The 22,908-nt window shown below is 38.7% G+C and overlaps 2 protein-coding genes across 2 annotated transcripts; one reads left to right on the plus strand and one right to left on the minus strand.

Annotated features, from left to right (window-relative positions):
- The first annotated feature begins 560 nt into the window (after positions 1-560).
- LOC122010822 (pentatricopeptide repeat-containing protein At4g20090-like) lies at positions 561-2,718 on the plus strand. Its single transcript, XM_042567296.1, has 2 exons — positions 561-2,430; positions 2,534-2,718. Exons 1-2 carry the CDS (start codon positions 561-563, stop codon positions 2,716-2,718), a joined length of 2,055 nt encoding a protein of 684 aa, XP_042423230.1.
- On the minus strand, positions 2,657-22,665 carry LOC122009133 (heat shock 70 kDa protein 16-like). Its single transcript, XM_042565148.1, has 9 exons — positions 21,206-22,665; positions 15,725-15,937; positions 9,822-9,917; positions 9,582-9,725; positions 5,429-5,629; positions 5,184-5,330; positions 3,402-3,530; positions 3,184-3,314; positions 2,657-3,083 (listed from the first exon to the last, which is right to left on the minus strand). Exons 1-9 carry the CDS (start codon positions 22,376-22,378, stop codon positions 2,975-2,977), a joined length of 2,343 nt encoding a protein of 780 aa, XP_042421082.1. The 5' UTR covers positions 22,379-22,665; the 3' UTR covers positions 2,657-2,974.
- Positions 22,666-22,908: the final 243 nt, after the last annotated feature.

Here is a 22,908-nt window from a genome sequence, read left to right on the forward strand (position 1 = left end):
TGAAAAATTATCCTTGAGAAAGAGAAGAGAAAGGGCCAAAAAGTTTTGATGTCTGCTCTCTCAAGTAAATTTTCCATACATCTTTATACATCTCTACAATCGTTTATTTTTATTAAATATTTTTTAAAAATCACTTATTCGTATGGAGAATTACGTGTAAAATACATATATTGGAAAGCCTTTTACAAACACCAATCAGGTAACGGCTACGAGTCCAATTCAAAACAAAGCACCCGATAAAACGTGACTGTCCACAATTTTAATACAAAAAAAAAAAGTCTGGCATAATTCGCACTAAATATTAATATTAAGGAGTAATCATTTATGTTGAAAATTCATTCGACAGTTTACTAATTCTCTCTTAGGTTTCGATAGAAGTTGCCGCACAGTTACGAGCCCAAAGGCCCAACTGCCCAGTGCCGCCCGCCAGCTTCTTCCTCCGCCTAAATAAACCCTAATAATTTCATGAGCATCTATCTACAGGAGCTTCGAAGCGAGCAATGCCCGATCCTTAATTCCCCCGTCATGTTTCTCTCCCTCGATTCTCCCGCATCGATACTATGCTCCACCGCTCCCTTCACCTGCCCCTTGCTGCCGCAGTCAGACCCCTCCGCGCCATTTCCTCCGTCCCCACCGCTGGCTGCATATATGAATCCGAAGGAGACTTTAGCGATTCGCCGCCGCTCGCCGACGAGATCTTCCAGGACGCCCAGCGTTCCGGAGGATACACTCAGGGCGACGCCACCTACCTTGCCCTCGCCCGCGCCTATGCCGACCGCGATCCGCCTGACCTCCCTGCCATCGGCCGCCTCCTCGCCCGCATGCGTCGAGAGCGGCCTCGTAGCTTCCCGGAGCGTGTCTTCGTCCCCATGCTCCGCGCCCTCGGCGCTTCCGGTCGCCCCCTCGCCGCCGTCCGCCTGTACCTCCGCCTCCCGACTTTTGGCTGCACCCCTTCCGTCATCTCCTTCAACACTGCCCTCTCCGCGCTCCTTTCCCAACCCGGCGATCACCAAAATCACCGCCTTGCAGTTCCCTTCTACTCCTCTGCCATCCGCCGCCGCCCTTCGATCGCACCCAACCTCCTCACCTTCAACCTCCTCCTCAAGTCCCTCTGCCGGTCTGGTGACCTGTCCGGTGCGGTCCGCCTTCTCCGCCACATCCCCCTCCGTGGCCTCCGTCCCGACTCCTACTCCTACTCCACTGTCATTGCCGCCTTCGCTGCCGCCGGCCGACTCACCGACGCCCATGCCCTCCTCGACGAGATGCTCCTCGATGGGGTGCCTCCCGCTGCGCCGGCATTCAATGCTCTCATCGCTGCCCTCTGCCGCACTGGCGACCTCCGACGCGCCGCCAACCTCACTCGCTACATGCTCCTCAAAGGCTGCCCCCCTTCCCTCCCCACCTACAACACACTCCTCCACGCCCTCTGCCGCCACGGTCACCTCAACGCCGCCGTCCAGCTTCTCGACCGCATGAACCGAGTTGGAATCGTCCCCAACGAGATAACCTGCGGCGCCATCGTGCACGGCCTCGTCGAGCTCCGCCGACCTTTGGACGCCCGGCGCGTCTCGGAGCAAATGGAGCGAAAGGGCGTTCGCCTCAACGAGTTCGTCTACTCGGCCCTCATCGCCGGCTTCTTCCGCTGCGGTGAGCCGGATGAGGCGGCGGCCTTGTGGGAGGCAATGGCGGGCAAGGGGCTGCAACCCAACGCGGTGCTTTACACTGCCCTCATAGATGGTTTCTGCCGCCACGGCCGCATCGAGGCGGCGGAGGAGGCGTTCTCGAAAATGAGGTCGGAGGGCTGCGCGCCCACAGTGGTGACCTTCAGCGCCATGATGCGTGGGCAGTTCAAGGCGGGCCACACCGAGAAAGCGCTGGCACTGTGGGAGGAGATGGTGGAGTCCGGATGGGAGCCCAACGCGGTGAGCTACAGCGTTCTTATCAACGGGCTGTGCGAGGCGGGGCGGCTCCGGGACGCCATGATGGTGTGGAAGAACATGATGGGCCGGGGCTGCGCGCCCGACGTGATCGCCTACACCTCCATGATCAAAGGGCTATGCGAGGCGGGAATGGTGGAGGGGGCGCTGAGGCAGTTCGAAGAGATGCTCGTCAGCCGGGCGACGGAGCCGGACGTCATCACCTACAACTTGCTTTTCGACGCGCTGCTGAAGGAGGGCAATGTAGGGCGGGCGGTGAGCCTCCTGGGCCGGATGGTCGACCGTGGGTGCGAGCCGGATCGGGTCACGTACAACGTGTTCTCAAACGCCTTATTGGAGGACGGGAGGGGGATGGAGCTCATGGATGGGCTAGTAGTGAGGCTGCTGAAGAGGGAGATGGTGGCCGCCGCCGCTGAGACTGTCGAGGTGATGCTCCGCAAGTTCCTTGTGCCGCAGATGTCGACATGGGACATGGTGTTGAGAGTGATCTGCAGTAGGCAAATGGTTTTGCGAAGGATGGATAGCTGCTGGGTAGAGATTTGGAGATGACCTATTTTCCTGCTGTATGCGTTATTGATTGATTGCTGAAATTACAGGATTATTCACTTTACCTGCAAGGGATTGTATCAGTTTAGATTTATTAAATCTGTTTTATCATCACGGCGTCAGACTTTATGAAGTTGGTTTAGCAGCCAACATTGCAGAAATCAAAACCATTGTTATCGGAGCACGAATTCTGTCACAGCCTGCAAAGGATGGGAGGATAACTATAGAGAGTTAGAGACTCCTTGACAAAATTATACGAAGGCATTGCCGACGCAGGAACCAGTCAATAATATACATGCAAGTTGATACTGACTTGCGCGTGGAATGCAAAATTTAAGACTATTGCAGTAGAGAAGGCTTCAAATCTCAGAAACCTTCATGCTGGGATTTGTAAATTGTTGTCTTGAGCATTGATATGAACTTAAAAAGTGCAAGCAGCTGGTTACGAGCATGCAATGCGATGAGAAGAAAGAATCACTGAACTGAATAAATCAATCGACCATGGAGTTGTCAGAGTGCGAAGAGTTAGAGTAGTCTGAGCCTCTGGAGTCATCAATTCTTGATTGAGATGCCTTGTGTCTCAAAACATTTTTACACAACCTGCAATATATCAAGGACATGCAAACTAAGTTGACAAACTACGGCAACACTTGTGAGGAATGAAATTTAAAAATTGGAAACGGATATATGGTGGTGGTACATGTCCAAGGCTTCCCTCCTTTGCATAATTTCATGAGACCATAATATTGGATCTGCGTTCTTAGGCAATGAATCTTGTTGTTGAGACATTTCCCGCACCCACTGCTCAGCTTTATTGCACTCGTTTATTACCTGAAAAAGAAGTGCCATTGGATCCTGGAGCGCAATGTAAAAGCAGAGCTGCATATGCCCTAAAACTTGAGAACAATTGGAGCTTACAGCATCTCGTTCGGTGGTTGAAAAGGAAGATACCGCCATTCTATAGTCAACTATGCTCTTCAAAAGTTCTGTTGTAGCTTGAGCTCTTGCTTCATCATCCTTGAATCTGTTCTCAATGGGATCTACCAGCTATTCAGGAAGCAACATAAAGGAAATCCAGAGTGAAGCTCTTGAAATAGGAGATTCTCATTAAATTTATATACACGGACAAATAGGTTTAACATTGTACTGTCATGAAAACATGAATACAAGCACCACACGTGTCAGTAAAGACCAGTTTGCAACTCTCAAAATCGGAATTTACCTATTTATAACTGATATCTACACAGATTAAACAAATGTCATAACAAGAATAAGCCACACGTGTAACAAGGTAAACACCAGCTTAACACTGTACGCGCATAGTATTTGTATAAAATAATTATTGACATTATGACATGAAAGAAACCACATGGATATCAAATTGCAACTGTAAAGTGATAGATAACCCTAGGATATAGGGAAGTTAAGAAGATATAAAATGGATTAGGGTCAAGTAACTCCAAAAAATGCAGGTAAGTTCATCTAGTCTTGAGATATTAATATGAAATCCAGGTGACAGTAAGCCAAAGATTAAACCTTATTACAAGCCTGGTTAGACATTAGAGCAAATGTTTATAGACTTTAGCTTAAGATTTGTAAGGACAATCAGAAGAATATTATAGGAGATAATCAGATCAATTCCCATCATTTATTATATTTAACACTAATTGCTTTAGCGTGGATTCGTCAGACCAATGAAATAATGCTTTACATGAATGGAACAATTTGATGGGTTCAAATAAAAAAAAAAAAACTAGCACGATCTGGTACATCAAAATTATGTATGGTACAATGTAGATATTCATGAGAGAGAAACATACACCATAGTTTTAGCCAAGGTTTAAAATTTTGACTCGTGCCGAGGTTTCGGTCTTGGACAGGAATGATACAGTTTCGGTATCGTATCATGCTATGCCGATATAGTTTTGGTATTTTTTATATATAAAATATATTAATTAAAAAATAAAACATTTAACATAAATATTTAAAAAATAAACAATATAAAAAATAATCTTAAAAAAGGAAAAGATATGAAAATAGATAAATAAAAAAAAAAAATTATTATAATTTTTAAATTAAAATAAATGGAATATAAAATTATTAGATAATTTTATTAGGGTAATAGGATTTAATAAAGCCTCTTTAGATTATCTTCATCACAGCTAGGGGTTGACTAAGTTTAATTAAAAAAAAACCCGAAATCCGACACCACTCGCGAGCTCGCTTGACTTCAGCGCTGCGGCGGGGTTGCACGACCCCTCAGTCATAGTCGCAGGGATCATGTAACTCCTCCGGCATGACCACGGTGGTCGTGCGACCCCTCTTTAACAGCTGTAGGGTCACACGATGCCTCCGCGGTGGCAGCAAAACGGTTATGCAACCTCTCCGTTGCTATTGCGGGGTTGAGCGACCCCTCCGCTGCGGCCACAAAGTTGCGCAACACATCGTAGCTGTCGTGGGTCTGGTGCCTAGGTCGTGCCGGTGCCGGTCGTCGGGTGGAACAAGATATTTCTCCCGTTTCGTTCGTCTTGGCACGACACTTTAAACCATGGTTTTAGCAATCAAGTCCAAATCTAGCTGAGATTGAGGCTGACGAATGAATCACTAAGCATATGAAAAGATGGGAGAGAACACAAATCTAATTTACAGTTAATTCAATATAATAAATGATGTCTGGTGGCTTAGAAAATAAAAATTTACCTTCTTTAATTCTTCCAATTTACTAGTGTAAACTTTTTCAGTTTCATCATCTCCATCCTCGTAGAGCCAATCTGCAGTCTGCTGTAGACTAGAAGAAATTTCTTTCCTTTCAGAATCACTAGCAAAACTTCCATATCCCCCAAAAAGCTGTTAAAATCAAGATTACGCCAATAAAAAATAAGTGAACTAAATGTTCTGACCACAGCATTAATAAACTTACATGTATCATCTGGATTTGAGATTACCTTATTCCGCACTTCATACACATAAGCTTCCAGTGCATTTTTTTTGTCTTTTGTGTTCTCCATTTGTTTGTCCTGATAAGCAAGCCACTTTTCTTGTTCTTGGGCTTCCAACAACCATTTTTTTGTTGTTCCATTATATACTGTCTCTGTAATTAGCAATGCATGCCTTCTAGGGTGTCTGTCTGTTTTTGATGTATCAACCTGATTAGAGTAATGGTTAGCCGACTGAAAACAATATGATCTTCTTGGAAAAACACAACTTCATATCAAAAATCTAGCAAAATTTAGAAGTGTTTTGCAAATAATATTTTTGTCATATTAGAAATGTCAAATTATGAATGTATTGCTTTTAAAATCTTTTTAGAATTTATGATTTTATTGCAATGCAGGATAAGACTGCATATAATAGACCTTTCCCTGAGATCTTATATTGACGGGAGCTTGATGCACCGGACTTCCCTTTTTTTAGAAATTTAGTGAATTTCAGCTGTCCTAAACTTTTGGTTGACCATGCAAAACATCTATAAAACAGTGTAATATTTAATATCACATTGTTGATGAGAACCAGTAAAATTAAAATAAATGATAACATTTTCACAAGCTTTCTAAAATTTTTGAGATATTAATAATAGTTTAATTTTAAAATTTTGCATCACGAACCACTATTCAAGTATGAAGACAAGATGTCTTATATTTATGACATATCTCAGATAGAAGAAATCAGGAAGTTAACTATCTCAGTAGGAGATACCCAACCATACACCTTAAGGACTCATACAAATGATAGGTCATCATAGTTTCCTTGCCACCACTGGATATCCCATTAGGGAATGGTAAGGATGGATTGAAGAAGTTGTGCATATATAGTCAACTACTACAGCCATACTGAAACACTAACATGCAGAGGGGCAATGGCCAACTAAAACATGAGACGTCTAAGAGAACGTGGAGGCATTGAAGAACATTCTATAGCATCTAGGCACCTAGAGAATAGAGCCTGCTCTCCACAGCACAAATTCAATATCCAGTTCACAAATCATGCAAAGGCTACAATGAGTACAGGAGAGAAGCAGACATGCATTTCTCCTACACGGATGCTTAAGTTTGACACCATAGCAAACAACATAATTTTCTAGTCAATTACAAGGAAAAAGAAATTTCATATGTTTAATACCAGTGTTTGTTTCTATTGGAAGTCAATGACCACTAACATTTGTCTAAGAGGACCATCCAATGTGTACAACCATCTAGGATGCTAAGACTATTTGGTAAGACACAGAAATTAAAGCTTCGAATCACACAGAAATTGGGACAAAATTAATAAAGCACAGGATAACTATCTCGCACACACATAAGTGCTCCCACAATAGTAATTAAAGAAGAGATTTTATTAATTGAAAAACAATGCCTAACATTTTTATAGACTCAATACCAATTAAATTAGAAAATAAATACCACTATTTAAAAAATCTAATCTCCCCAGCAAACATTAGATTAAAAGATACCAATTAAATTACTAAATTAAAAGACAACAAATTATACAATATCTAAAATAGAATATTTCCCAATCGGTCCAAAATTAAATTTGAAATTTTAAAGTGATTTCTTGTTTGCATCATTCTCCCAAGGAGATCTCAACTCCAAGCAACAAGTTAGATAATCATTTCTAAATATAGAAAACAGTGGCTTCACCAACTTTATCCAACAATTTTTTTATCATAATTTTTATTCTTTGAGTGTCCCTTCAAATGAGTAAGAAACAAGTGCATTTTGCTCCTTAGTTTTGATTTAAGTTCCTTATTAGTATTCCATTCTGATAAAAAGGAAAATATCTTAGCTTATTGTTGGCAAAGATAATATCCCCAAGTTCATAACAATCATAGGGTATAAAAGTGATATCACTAAGACTCAAATTTATCTATAATATGGATAAATAGCCAACAAATAAATAATATCAAGTACTTCTAAAGTGATGAAAATTTTCGATTTGTGAATGCACGATAAGAGTCTATCATATCTCTAAATAGTTTATAATACATTAATATAATTCATTATTAGTATCAGCATGTGTCTCTCATATCAACTCAGTAAAAAATATGAATTAGACAAGTGTAGATAAGGAAACTAACTTATTAGGTTGACGAGCTCTTGAATCATGAATAGCTATAAAGGTGTCCCCACGGGGCTAGAGGATAACAGATTTGCTATAATAGGGCAGGGATCAATTCTCGACGGATATATGCCCTCGTGGAAAAAACTCCTCCCACCCCTAGCTACTTGGCGGTCCGCTATAAGCTGATTCTGCGATTCACCTCCCTTCACATAACCTGGGGACGGGCTGTGAGGGGCGCCTAGAGTGAGCGTAATCACCTTTTGCTACAATGAATAGCTATAAAGGACTCATAACTGCAAAAGTTTTAATGGACTTAACAATTTAAAATTGATGTCTTGCATTCCCCTCTCATTATGCTTATTTTGCTGGATTTTGTCTTTTGGCTTTTTAGCATAACAAGTTATGAGCTTAAATCTACTTAGGTGGTCATTTCAAAAGAACAGGAGATTTTTCTAACATTGTATCATTAAAGGGCTCATATAAGGTCTCATTAGAGGACCCTTCTAGAATATTATTAGAGAACTCTTCAAAGGTCAAGTTATTAACATATTTTAAAACAACAGTAAAAATCCATTGATGATAGGTGAAGTAGACTTTATATTCTGTAATGTATGTCATTATACATAGCCCATCGTATTAATGTATGTTATGAATGTAGCTAAAATCTATGTCATCATACTTTAAATTCATTTAAGGATAATTGTTTAGGCTTTTAAAATTTATTAAAGTTTTTCTTCTTAAATCATGTGGATATATTTTTCTATTAATTTTCTTTTTATTTTATGTCAATGTATGGTGGGTTCTACTGCTACACTATGTAATAGTGATTTTGAACGTTAATACAAATGTGTTAGTTGTTGGCAACCTGTACTAGAGTATGGTAGAAGTTATATTATATTGGTCAAAATAATCTTTCTAATGTAGCTAACTAATTCTATCAAAACTAAGAATATCAATTTTAACATGTCTAGGCCTACATCAATCATTATTTCCTTAAGCAGCACCAGGTTTTCTTTAACCATGACATATAATTATGGATGGGTATATTATTTATGGAGTTATAAATGTATAAAGAATATTTAGATAGTTCATTCTAATTCTCATAAATCAAAGTAAGTGTTCCATATGATAGTTGGGTTTATATCTCAGTCTCGAAATCTACATCTATTATGTATTAGGTAGAAGTTGGAGTTTATTTCACTCATCATGTCAAACTAAATATATCAAGAAGTAATGATAAGTATAAAGCAATGAACAAATAATGATGATATAATAAATTAAAGTACAATGATGACAATATGATGGATGAAAAACAAATTAAAGTTTAAGGAAAGAGTTTATGCTTATAATGGGGATTTTCTTAAATGTACATAATATATTTTTTTTCTGAACTATCAAGATATCACTTGGTCTCATGGCTCATGCATAGGACTGCTAAAAAAACAGAGGAAAAAGAAATCATCCGCCTTCTTCAAGGTAAAGAAAATTCAATCTAACTTATTTTAAAGCAATATAACCAAAATTTATCCAGCAGTTTTCTGCAGTTATAAAATGCTAACTCTAACAAAATCTGATCAGAGCTCCCTCAGCTAACAAAAGAAACTTCAGACTGGAATGACATCAAAAAATTAAGAAGCTCCATTCAAAAGGATACAATCTATTTTCCTAACTAAAACTCAATAGATGAGAATTTTCATATTATACAGGTAGGAATTTTGGAAACAATTAAGGATGTATCTTACTATACTATGGCAAAATGATGTGTTGTAAAGATGAGGTTTTGTATTGATTTGATAGGTAGTATTCTTCTATCATTTTTTTTCTCCCAGTCTTCTTTCTCATTATTATTTAGAAATTACCTATCTTGTATGCAAAATAGTGTATGCTTGTTTTCCAGGTGATGTGTATGTCATCTTTGTTGATTAACAAACCAAACACCTAGCCCTGATCAGACTTCAAATGTGTATCTTCCAAATGAAAAGGTCAAAAAAAATAAGATAATCCTACAACTAAAGGGTTTATTGAACACCTGACACTTACCGAAGACACAGATCCATATTGATTATTTTCAGCTATTCCATTGTTGTGCATGTAAGATTTTCCATTGAAAGCAGACTCAATTTCCATCTTATCCATTTGTCTTGCATCCCTTGAAACTGGATTGCTGTTTTCATCTTCAATCAACTGAAGCAGTTTTATTATGTAAGTACAAACTTAAAAAAGGATGATTAACATTCAGCATGTCAATAATAGCATAAAGCAACAAACACTAATACTTACTGAGACTGATTCCAGATAAACAATTCCATGAAGATTCAACCTAACTTTCACTTTAATTTTCTGTCTTTTACCTTCATTGATGGGAAAAGGTCCAACCTGCAGGATCAGCAACTAGAACATTATCTTAGAAAGTGTAATCTTAACATTAACCTACCAATAGTGTGGACTATCATGAAACAGTTCCACTAATAGAAAATGAACATTTTTTTTCAAAAATGAAAGACTGTTAATTCAATAGAACTGTCATAAGCGGGACACCCAGAACTACAGCTTTCTGAAATAAATGGTTCTTTCATCACTCAAGCAGCATTCTCTATATCAGTTTTCTCCATGTTTTAACATTGGACAACATATAATTTGTTTTTTGTAAGGATTTTAAGTTGAATATATATATGTAATATGTAATAATTCTCCAAGAAAAATAAAATCATTACAATTTTATTTTCTCCAGTTAACATGGTACACCACTTTTAACTCCGCCCATGATGACCGGTCATGGCCGGTCCCAAGCCCGGATAAAGGAGGAGGGTTGCGTTAGGTTGCCAGCCAGCGTCAAACTATGACAAATATTTCATGAATGAATCCATTAAACTATTGTGCTAATGCTAAGTTGTTCCCCGGAAGGAACGCGTTGCAGGGTCCGACTATAACGTCTCGGCAAAAACCGCTACATCTCCAGAACTCGGGTGTAGTGATAAAAATGCAAGAGTTCGCGTTACAGGGTCCGCTGTAACGTCTCAGCAAGGACCGCTACATCTCCATGAGAACTTGGGTGTAGTGTTAAATAGGCAAGAGTTCTCACACCATAGGTTAGATAAGAACAAATATGATAGGAAAACTAATAATCTAAGATTTGGAATATGGAACATAGGAACTCTCACTGGTAAATCAATGGAGGTAGTAGATATGATGATTAGGAGAAAAATTAATATTTTATGTGTACAGGAGACAAAATGGATAGGTGAGAAGGCAAAGATGATAAAGAACTCGGGTTTTAAGTTATGGTACACTGGAAAGAGTAAAGCAAGAAATGGAGTGGGTATTATTGTAGATAGTTTGTTAAAGGATGAAGTTGTAGGAGTAGTTAGAAAAGGGGATAGAATTATAACCCTTAAGATAATAGTGGCGAAAGAAACTATGAACATAATTAGCGTATATGCACCACAAGTAGGATTAGATGAAGCTATCAAATTAAGGTTTTGGGAGGACTTAGATGAAATATTACAAAATATTCCACCAAATGAAAGGATTTTAATAGGAGGTGATCTAAATGAGCATGTCGGAGTGAAAAATGAGGAATATGAGAGAGTACATGGGAGTTATGGGTTTGGAACGAGAAATGAGGAAGGGAAAACTATATTAGATTTTGCGATAGCATATGACCTTATATTAGCTAATACGTTTTTTAAGAAAAGAGAAGAACACTTAGTCACATTCAAAAGTGGGAATAATAAATCGCAAATTGACTTTCTTATGGTTAGGAAGAAGGATAGAAAGATTTGTAAAGATTGCAAAGTTATCCCTGGAGAAAGCTTAACTACCCAACATAGGGTAGTAGTGTTAGATATACGCCTCAAACATAGTATCAATAGAAAGAAAATATATACAATTCCTAGAATTAAGTGGTGGAAGTTAAAGGATGGGAAGCAACATATATTTAAAGAGAAGGTAGAAGTACAAATATACGGTGACTCTAATACAACATGGGATAAGATGGTATTAAAGTTGAAAATAGTAGCTAAGAGTGTCCTCGGTGAGTCAAAGGCATGCACCACTAAGTAAAGAATCTTGGTGGTGGAATGAGAAAGTACGAGAAAATAAAGAAAAAACGAATAGCTTATAAGGAATTATATATTTGTAAGAACAAGGAAAATTTAAAAAATATATAATAGCCAAGAAGCTAAGAAAGTAGTGAGTGAAGCCAAAAACGAAACTTTTGAACGGTTATATCAAATCGATACAAATGAAGGAGAAAGGGGCATCTTTAAAATAACTAAAGCAAAAGAAACAAGGGATCTTAATCAAATAAGATGGATGCATTAAAGATGAATCTAATAGGGCTAGTGAAGAATAAGAAAATAAAGGAGCCATGGAAATGGTATTTTCATTAATTTTTTAATGAATGTTTAGGCCACCAACTTAGCTTAGGAAACTTAAGTTAGAGAAATATAGAAATTTAAATTTTTATTAGAGAATTCAAACTTCAGAAATAGAGCAAATATTAAATGGGATGCAAAATGAAAAAGCAAATGATATTCCAACACAGGTATGAAAGTGCTTAGCAAAGCAAATAATTGACTCAGGTACCAAGTTTTCAACTAAATATTGAAAACAAAAAAAAATGTTTGATAAGTAAAAAGTAAGTATTGTAGTCCTCTTATATAAGAATAAGGAGACTATAAAATCATGTAAACTATAGGGTATTAAACTAATGAGTCATACTATGAAACTTTGGGGAAAAGTAATAGAAAAAATTAAAAAGGAGACCATGGTGATGAAAAATCAATTTGGGTTCATATCTGAAGGTCGACGATAGAAGCTATACATCTTCTTAGACAATTAATTGAAAATATCGGGAAAAACAAGATCTACACATGGTATTCATTGACTTAGAAAAGGCGTATGATAGAGTCCCAAGAGAAATTATATGGAGAATTTTAGAAAGAGAGGTGTTAACGTAACATATATTGAACTAATTAAGGATATGTATTGTTGGAATAAAAAGTTTACTTCATAGTCATAAGATTTCAGGAGAATTAGATATGGTTATATAGCCACATAACCCTAAGCCTCATCTTATTTACATTAGATAAAACGACTTATCTACCCTTGCTTCTCACAACACTCGCGCTCATGTTGAACATATATATTATTTTGGTAGATGAGACACGTGAAGGAGTAAATGCTAAGCTAGAATCTTGGAGGGAAACACTAGAAGGGAAAGGTTTTAAGCTTAGTAGATTAAAGACGGAATATATGGAATTTAAGTTTAGCAATATTAGAAGTAATGAAACAATTGTTAAGATAGGAGAGGACGAGTTGCCTGGAACCGAGAAATTTAAATATTTAGGATCATTTTTACAAAATGATGGAGGGATTGAGAGAGATGTCTTACATAGAATACAAGCAGGATGGGTGAAATGGAATAGAGCGTCGAGTGTTTTATGTAACCGTAAAGTACCTCTTAAACTTAAAGGTAAGTTCTATAAAACCGCAATATGTTATATGGAGCTGAATGTTGGGCTATGACTCGAGCACATGAGCAGAAGATGAGAGTTGCAGAGATGAGGATGTTAAGGTGGATGTGTGGACATACGAGGATGGACAAAATAAGAAATGAGAGCATTAGAGAGAAAGTAGGAGTTGCATCTATTGAGGAAAAACTCAGAGAGACACGTTTAAGACGACCAATAAATGCTCCAGTTAGACGATGTGAAACTATGATAAACATGCATATAAAACGAGGAAGAGGAAGACCAAAAAAGACTTGGTTAGCAACAATAAAACAAGATAAAATTTATTTAAATATAGATGATGATATAATAGGAGATAAAGTTCAATGGCGTAAAAGGATTCATACAGCCGACCCCACCTAGTGGGAAAAGGCTTGGTTGTTGTTGTTGTTGTAACATGGTACACCACTTTTACTCCTAAGTTAGGTTTCCAAAAGAAACTCCCTTAGGAGGAAGCCAGTGATGGTGGATAGCCTCCCCTCATCCAATCTATCTACCCACAGCCTATCCTCATCCAATCGATATATGCAGCCTTATTTGTTATCACTTACTCAACTCAAATTGGTTCCAGAAACCACCACATACTCATTGCAGTTGAGCTCATTTGTGAACATAATTCCCATCAATTGACAATTCTGTTGCACAATTGTCCTTCACCTCCATGCAACCTTCCCTGCCACAGTCCATTTAGAAGTGAGACATCCGCACACATAGCCTCATCCTCACACACCAACAGCAGCCCCCAAGGTCATGCATTCCCTTCTTCTCTTCCATAGCCATATATCCTTTCTTTGTTCCCCTAGGAACCCTAGATCTATTCCACGACAATCAGCCTTAATCTTGCATTTCATCAAATGGGTGGTAATAGGATCTGCAGAGATGAATGCTCCACTTGCTCAGCCTCTTTGTAGAATGCTCCAGCAACGACAAGGTGAAGTAGGGATGGTATAAGTAAGTTCTCTTCTAGCGAAGGAGTCGCCGCCTCTCTGTTTCTTTCTTGGGATACAATCTCTCCAGTAGAATCTGTCCTTATCTAGCAGCCTAATTTATTTTTCTTGTTTATTCATCACACATTCCGGTTAGACCAAGGGTTTGATGTTTGGACAATATGTTAGTAAAATTATGTTGGTGCAATCATATTTGGGCACATGATTGAGGTGACCTTAAAATTAGGTTAATATGCCAAGAGGGTCAAGTTAATTGGACACTCAACAAATGAGAAAGCACAATAAGTGGTGGCAATGGTAAAAGTCCAAATGGAGTCGGCAACTGGAAAGTCCAATAGTTAGTTGGAAGATGGAAAGTTCAATCTGGATTTGAACTTTGGCAGATGGAAAAGCCAAACAATGGTGAAAGTCCAACTGAGAGTTTGGCAAGTAAAAAATCCAACAAGAGATTGCAATTGCAAAGCCCAATAGGAAGTTAGCAGATGGAAGTCCATAAGGAAGTTGGATAGAGAGTTAGCAAAAGAAGTTAATAGGTGAAAAGTTCAACAGGGAATTAGCAAATGAAAAGTGTAATAAAAAGTTGGCAAATGGAAAGTTCAACCGAACTTAGCAAGTCTGGAAGTTTAGGCAGATAGAACAAGGTACTAAATGTTTAGCAAGTGAAAAAAGTCTTCGTAAGGCAAGATTGATTTGATGTCAGACAAGTGGAAGTTTCAGAAGAGTGTTTTTAGACAAATGAAAGTCCTAGCAGGTTGTAAGGTGAGATACAAATCTGAAGATATCGATGCAAACATACTAACAAAGGCATAACCAAACACACGCACATGCAGCTGATAATATTCTCAAGAATGCCAGTAACATCTACATAGACTAAATGCTTGATCTGATTATGCATGATTATATAACATTGCATGCAAGGAAAAGTTCAAACTTCAAAATGATAGACAAACTTTGGTAAAACAGGACATACAACTTATATTTAGCAAATATCAGAGCTGGTTAAGAAAAGCATAGACATAAAACTCATACATAAACCTCATTTACCCTATCATGGCAATTATCAATGAAAACGAGGGGAGAAATGCAAGAACACTTATTTGGGACTCCATTATTGCATAATCCAACAACATAACATATTATTGGATTCTACCAACATGATTCATCCTACAACAACCAAGTCTTATCCCACTAGATGGGGTCGGCTATGATTCATTTTTGATGTGGTCCAAAAATTAGGGTTAATTTTAAATGCTAAGTTTTAAATCTTTAAAAGTTGTTTTTTTTTTTAAGTTTGTTATAACTTTTGGGTAAGTTAGGCTAGGAGACTTAGTTTTCATAGTTAGGTTTATAAAAAATGTTTACATCCCAAGTCACGGATATTTTTTGATTTAAATGAAAATTTCTGTTTGTCAGATGCTCTATGTGAGATCTTCCCATTGCTGCATCAAGTAGAACTAAATTTGACATCATGTTCCTGTTCTTCTTCTCTCACACAAATAGGTCCTGTTTCCCACCTCAAAGACCTCCAAGCGCACATATTTCAAATTAAAATCTATGCCATATATTGTAAAAGAACACAAAGAAACCTTATTGAACTAGAATGATGTTCAGAAATTTCTATAAACAAACAATAAAGCATATAATTAATCAGTATTATATGTGCATGGACACAGCAATTGTAAAAATTTAACAAGCATGTTTTACATCGACTTAAAAAGTTCACCTGGTAGCAGCTGATTTTTACTGAGGTACCAGGTGGAAGTTCACTTTGGTTGGCATAAAATGCTTCCATTTTAAACGAACTAGTTCGATAGAAAGAAAGTACTTTAACACTTGGAATCAGTTGGCCCTTCCGCAATACAGCATTACTTGACACAGTTGTAATAGGATCTTCATCCATTGCAAAATTAACTGAGAAAGGAAAAGAATCTAGCACCTGCAATCACCAATGGATATGTCATATGCTTAGGTATCTAAACTAAAAGGCTATGTATAGTAAAATGGTAGAAACCGATAACAAAGAATGGAAGTTTCTACTAACGAATTACCACAATACATATTTCACCTTTTCTGTTTCAACTTTTTCTTTCAAAAATGGACCTAAGGGGAAGTTGTTAGCAAAACCACGTAGGTTGGGTTTGGCATGCAGGGAATAAATCCTGGAATTTCATAGTTCATTCCGAATTCAACTAATTTCATTGTTTGGTTTGTATTTATTAAGTGAGAATGAAATTAATAATTCCTTCAATAACTGTTATCAACATGACAGGCTCAATAACCCAGATCTAGTCATTCCACCCTAACCCACACCCTAATTAATACCCACAGTTCACCTATATCCTTTCATTGTATCTCTGCTACTGTTGCTTGCCTATTTGTCTCCCTCAACGACCTCAATTGACTCCACAGTGACCACTGGACACTTCAGCGACTATTTCATCCACTAACCACTTCAACAATGGTCATAACCTCCTCATCGCCTAACTCATCCGCTCCCATCTCCAAGCTACATCCTCCACCTTTTCCCTGGTCATCCTCTGCTGTCCCAACACTCTTACCACTCAGCTCCACAGAAAAGCAATGGTGCCACCACCTCTACCGCCGTTCACCAGCTCACCACCCACATAGATATTCTCCTTTGTACTAGCGCTCTCATTCACTTGCTAGAGGAGAGGAGCACAAACAATGGAGGCACAAATATACTCCTGGAGATATTGAATTGCAAACTAAATATGAATTAACCTATAAAGAAAATTATTGTCACGGAAGCACAACTCATAGTGTCATATGTATATAAATCCTCTGCAAACCCACTATTATCAAGAGACTCATGCAAGAAATCACCCTTATATAAACCAAAGTTTTCTAGGAATCAAACCTATGCAATAAATTCCAATTTACAACTGCAAAAAGCTTCAGTTCATTTGTGCCACTTGCACAAGCAAAGCATCTAATGCAAGACAGCAAAAATAGAGATACGTATGATGAAGTGACAGTGGAATATGGGCAATTAAGATTTAACATGAGGAACACTCAGGATTTTTCCATGTTGCACAATAAACAAGAGATTTTATTGCCAATAAGACACAAGAATATATAATAGTTGAAGACAGCATAGAGAAATATGTTTAATCCAAGATAGTAACTTGTGACAGTGTTACTCATTGAAGAAGATACTGAAGTCCTATGTTTTAAATAAATAGGCAGAGGGATGAAACATAAACTTCTATGCACAATAATTTATTGCTGATGCGATAAGTAAATTGAGGCATCACAAATATGTGCCTAACTAAGCATCCAATCTCATTTTAGTGCTCATATGAATCCATAGAGTGTTCTTATACTATTGGCGCAATCATGCTCCCATGAATGTCATCTTGATGTTTGGGCAAAGTTTAAGTTAAGATCATATTGTTAGTTCTCATATTTGTGTCAAGTGTGCAGGTGCAAAATAGTTTGATAGGAATTGCAAGTATCAATAGTGGAAGTTCAAGTAGGTCAAAGACCACATACTTGGCAAGTGGAAGTCTAAGTATGTCGTAGATTTAATACTTGGAAGTGGAAGTCTAATTAAGTCGACGGTTAAATACTTGGCGAATGGAAGTTCAAGTTGTAGATACTTGGCAGATAGAAGTCCAAGTAGGTTGAAGATATTTGACGAATTGAAATTGTGGCAAGTGAAGGAAGACTGGATGCTACACAAAATGTAAAGTCTCGGAGGCAAGGCTTGTTGACATGGAACACATAGAAGCATGGAACACACATAAGCAAGGTGTCTCGGCTCGTTGAAGTCCATAGGAGAAGCATCTTGGCACGTAGATGAGGATGAGTCAAGCGCACTTGTACATTAGGTTACGAGTGGAACAAGAGTTAGGAAGGGGTTATAGGCTGGAAAAGTTGTTTGAAGGTTGAAAAAGAGATGAAGGCTTTGGCTATATATGGGCATGTGAGCTATAGAAATACTACAAAAAGATCAAATTCTCTCTTCCTTAAGTACATAAATTGTGTTCTCTTTATGCTCAATGCTCTTCGCTCTCCACATACTTAAATTTAAGTTGGAGTTTTCACCTAGAATTGGAGTAAATGATTTCTTTAAAAGGAGGCACTTCCCTTAGAGGTTGAAATCAAATTTTGTATGGTGAAAATTGGAATTAGGAGGAGGAACCTAATTAAAGGACTTAAGATCAAGATGATACAAAGTGGACTCTAGTGAAACAATAAAGGGGAGGCAAAATTAAAGATTGAAATTGTTGTTTAACTAGGTACCCGATCTTATCAAAACATATTTAGTATCATAATGAGTCAAGGTTGACTCTTGATACTTACATGCAATTTTGCAAGAGACAAATATCCTAATCTTTTAAGGGTACCTTTGCCAATTATAATTAAAATCATATAAATGCAAAGGTTTGAGCCAATTTAATTCATCTTCTAGGGGAGAAATGATTTGACCTTCTAAAGGGGAGATATTGCATCATCATACTTATGACACCAAGAAAGGTAATGTTTCTTGATGTGTGTCAAAAGGAGAGATATGATGGGGTTTAAGTTAGAAACTATCACCTTATGATTGACACTTTTTAAACGTATTGCCAAACCTCATATTGCTTTTGATACCTAAGTTTGATGCTTAGGCAAAGTTTAAGTTAGGATGATATTATGATTTCTCACGTTTGTATCAAATGTGCAGGTGCAAGATAGCTTTACAAGTATTGCAGATAAATCAAAGAGTAAACACTTGGCAAGTGGAAGTTTAAGTATAGTTGACTAATTCGTTGACAAGTGAAAGTTTGAGTAAGTCGAGGACCGAATACTTGGCAAATAAAAGTCCAACTAGGTCGTGTACCTAATAGTTGACAGATGAAAGTTTGGATTGAAGACCACCAAGGAGGATTCGATACAACAACCACAACAACAGCCAAGTTTTATCCCACTAGGTGGGGTCGGCTAACCAAGGAGGATTTGATACTAGGAAAAAATGTAAATTCATGGAAGTAGGGCTTCTTGGCATGGAAAAGTTGGAAGCAAGATTTCTAAGCATGATGAAGTCCCAAAGGAGGAGCCTCTTGGTACAAAGATAATCCCTACGAGGATGAGTTGAGTACACTTGTACAATGGCGTATGGGTGGTACTAGACTTAGGAAAGGGCTTGGTTGTAGAAGTGGTTGGAAACAAATGTACTAGAAGAGTCTTTTAGTCAATTGGACCAAGTAGGCAATTGACTCAGGCTCGAACAGAAAGCAAGAATGTTTATGTTCAAGGGTGAGCATCAGTAGACTAATCAGTAATGAAGTAATGAAGAACTTGGAATAGAGTCGTTGATATGATATTAACCCCAATGGCTAGATAACCTATGAGCTATTGTTTTGCAATTGACTGATGGCTCACTTCAGCCAACTAAAGTAGCTATTACGGCACAATAGGCTAATGAAATCAAATCAACATAATTAAAGACTAGAAAAGCTATATGAAGGTTGAAAAGGAGTTGAAGGCTTTGGCTATATATATGGGCATGAAGAGCAACAAAAAGACTACTGAAAGATCAATTTCTAAACTCATAAATTGGAATCTCTTTATGCTTTATTCCCTTCACTCTCCTTCTACTTATTTTTCACCAGGTTCCTCTTCCTCCGGTAGCTTACCGAGAAAGAGAAAAAATAGTAGTTTACGAGGGGTGATCCACTAAAGAATCATAAATTGTGGATTAGGAACTAAGGATTCTGAACCACAAAAATAACCTTATTCGGTTTGCTTGCTTTGTTTTTTCAAATTACATTTCTATTGCATTAAGTTAAATTGTAAAATGCGAATGTGCCTCTCAATGATCTAGCACATACAACAATCCAGGCACTGCTAGTGGCTTGTTTTAATACTGAATTAGACATAATGAAATGGCCAAAATAAATAACTCAACTAACATTATCCCCATGACAGCATGGTATACAAGAAGGCCCGGGTTTCAAGTTCACAGAAACCCAACCTGTTTTTATTTTACTAGAATCTGCCCCTCCCTTTTTATTACCATACTCTTCCATTTCTAAGCTCACTCTGTCAAAACAGGCTACAACATTTTTGCTTAAATTTATGTCCAAATCTGCTTGTACCTAAAAATTGCATTTTAGGTTTTTGCAAAAATAAACTGATTCCAGAATCAACTTGCTTATGTTGCACAAAATGGTCAACAAACCAATTTGTGACAACATTGAAATCCTGCATGAGTTCATTCCCATCTAAAAAAATGCATTTGGGGGATAATTATATCATAATGATGCTTAAACAAGTCAATTTCAACAAAACAAGCTTATTTCAGAATCAGCTTGCAAGCTTACTACATGGTAAATAAGGTCATTTTTTAAGTGATCTTATAAAGACATTTTCCTTTATGTCTTATCTGTGAGTTCATTTCCCCCTAAATGCAATTCTTGAGGATATTCACATCCTAAAGGTGTTCAAAAAACTCACTTTCATGCAAACAAGCTGAGTTCATGGTAAACAAGTTGCCTGAGAGATCTGCTTGTGATAACATTTTCCCTCAAAGTCTTATGCCCAAGTTCATTTCACCTAAAATACACATTGCAGTAATACTCACGCAAAAAGGCACCTAAACTCATTTTCACCTAAATGAGTTGATTTTAGAATTTGTGGGTGGCCAATCAGTCTGGTGTAAAAAAAAAAGAAATTTGAAATGGAAAGTTATAATGGAAAAGCAAATAGAGAGGGATGCATTTTGGTAAAAAATGGGAACGAGGGCATATTTCAGTAAATCCAGAAAAAAAAAGAAGGCATGTTTTTGATAAACTTCATTTTAATATAATGTAAGACATTGTCAAGTTTTATTCTAATCAAGTAATAATGCTCAATCAGTAAGCAATTATCCTTCTATGGGTTGAGGTTATACAGGAAAGAGCATTCTCCCAAGGCCTATGTTAAAATTTTGATCGAGTGACACTTCTCAAAATAAACTAAGTAATTAGGACAGTTCCTAATTTAATGATTCATGATCTGATACCCCCTCTACACTAAACCTAACTATGATAAACCCTATCAAAACTGCATGTGATTAGCCAAAGACCAATTTGCTTGGCATGGGCACACATGATGAATCATTAAACAGAACTACATGATGAACAAATTAGAGTTCGGAAATCCAGTATTGAAGAACTGGACAGCCATGATGCAAAGCATTATCAACAGAAATTCTCACCTCATAATCCTTAACCTTGAATATGGGACTGAGCATAGCACAATGAAGGGCGCAGCCCCTGGCAACACATTCACTAACATTGAGTGTTCGGCTTGGCTCCTTCCTAAAGAACTCTGTCAAAATCTTTGTTATTGCAGGGATTCGTGAGCCAGAGCCAACAAGCTCAATGGTGTTGATTTGATCACGTTTCAGTCCTGAATGTTCCAAAGTTCGCTTGCATGGTTCTAAGAGTCTGTCAAACAAACTTGTGCATAGCCTCTCAAATTCTTCCCTCTTGATATATCCCTTCACATCTTTCTCATCCATCAAACACTCTATATTCAGGGGAGACTCCATGTTTGCACTTAGAACCCTCTTCAGTTTCTCACAAGCCGCCCTCAACCTGATGCTGGCACGTACATTAGAATGAACATCAATCTGGTACTGCTCCTTGAATTGCTCGGTAAAGTGATTGAATAGAACCTCATCGAAATCCCTCCCACCCAAATTTGCATCGAAAGCATGTGATAGAACATTCATTTTGTCAGGTTCGAATCTCACAACGGAAACCTGGGTGTCACAGTGACCAATGTCGATAAAAACTACGCAGGAGGAAGACCCCCGTGGGTACTGGTCGGTCTTATAGATTCCATACCCCAATGCCGTGGCAGCACAGTCGTGCATCAATCGTAGCGGATTCAGACCAGCGATCGCAGCAGCATCGAGATAGGCCCTCCGTTGGAGGTCGCAGAAGTAGGACGGAATCCCAATGACGCAATCGGTGACCACCGTCTCCAGGTTCTTATCCGCAATCTGTTTCAGGTGGGCGAGGAGCATGGCGAGGATCTGGACGGGGGTGAAGGCACGTTGTTCGTTCAGGAAGCCGACGCGGAGCAAGATCCCACCGTCAGGAGACTCGGAGGCATGGAATGGGAGGCGGCGAAGGTCATCCTGAACCACGGGATCGCGGAAAGGGCGGCCAATGAGGCGCTTGACTTGGGAGGCGGTATCTCTGGGGAAGCGGGAGGCAGTGGCAGCGCCGGCAGCCCCAATGAAACGTTGTTTGTCGCCAAAGCAGACGACGGCGGGAGTCTCACGATTGGACTCATCATTGAGGAGGACGTCGATGCCCCGCTGCCTCACGATGCCGATGACGCAGCTGTCGTTGCCGACGTCGAAGCCGACCACGCTCATCTCGGACTTAGCATTCAGTTGCGAAGAGGGAGGAGTAATTCGAGGTTGGGATTTGGGTCGGGAGGAGAAGAGGAACCCTAGAGAGAGAAAAGAGAGGGAGAGGAGCGGAGGGATTGAAGGAGAGCAAAGCGAGGATGCTACATCGTGGGGAACCAAAGCCCAAGGGAGCAGAGAAACGAAGTCTGGAAGCCGCAGGGCACATGGGAAACGCGAATCCTTCGCTGAATAATCAATCGCTCGTGTGTGGCTTCCACTTTCCAACGGTGCAGTCCACCTACCGCAACGAAAGGGTTGGTGCTACGGTGGCCGTCAGCTCCGTCCGGAACCAGCCCAAGGGACGTAAATAGGGGAGGTAAATCATAATAATTGAAAGGGTAAGTAAATGGGTGTGATGTCGGAATGGTAAAGGTCTCCACGTGACTTGCAAAAGTTAAGATATCATGTGGTAAAAGACGAAATGTTGGAAGGTAAAATCATAGCATCTTGAGTGAGCATGTGATAGATGAAGTGAATTGCACAGGGACCGAGAA

Source organism: Zingiber officinale, chromosome 8A (assembly GCF_018446385.1).
Source record: "Zingiber officinale cultivar Zhangliang chromosome 8A, Zo_v1.1, whole genome shotgun sequence".
NCBI classification, from domain to species: Eukaryota; Viridiplantae; Streptophyta; class Magnoliopsida; order Zingiberales; family Zingiberaceae; genus Zingiber; species Zingiber officinale.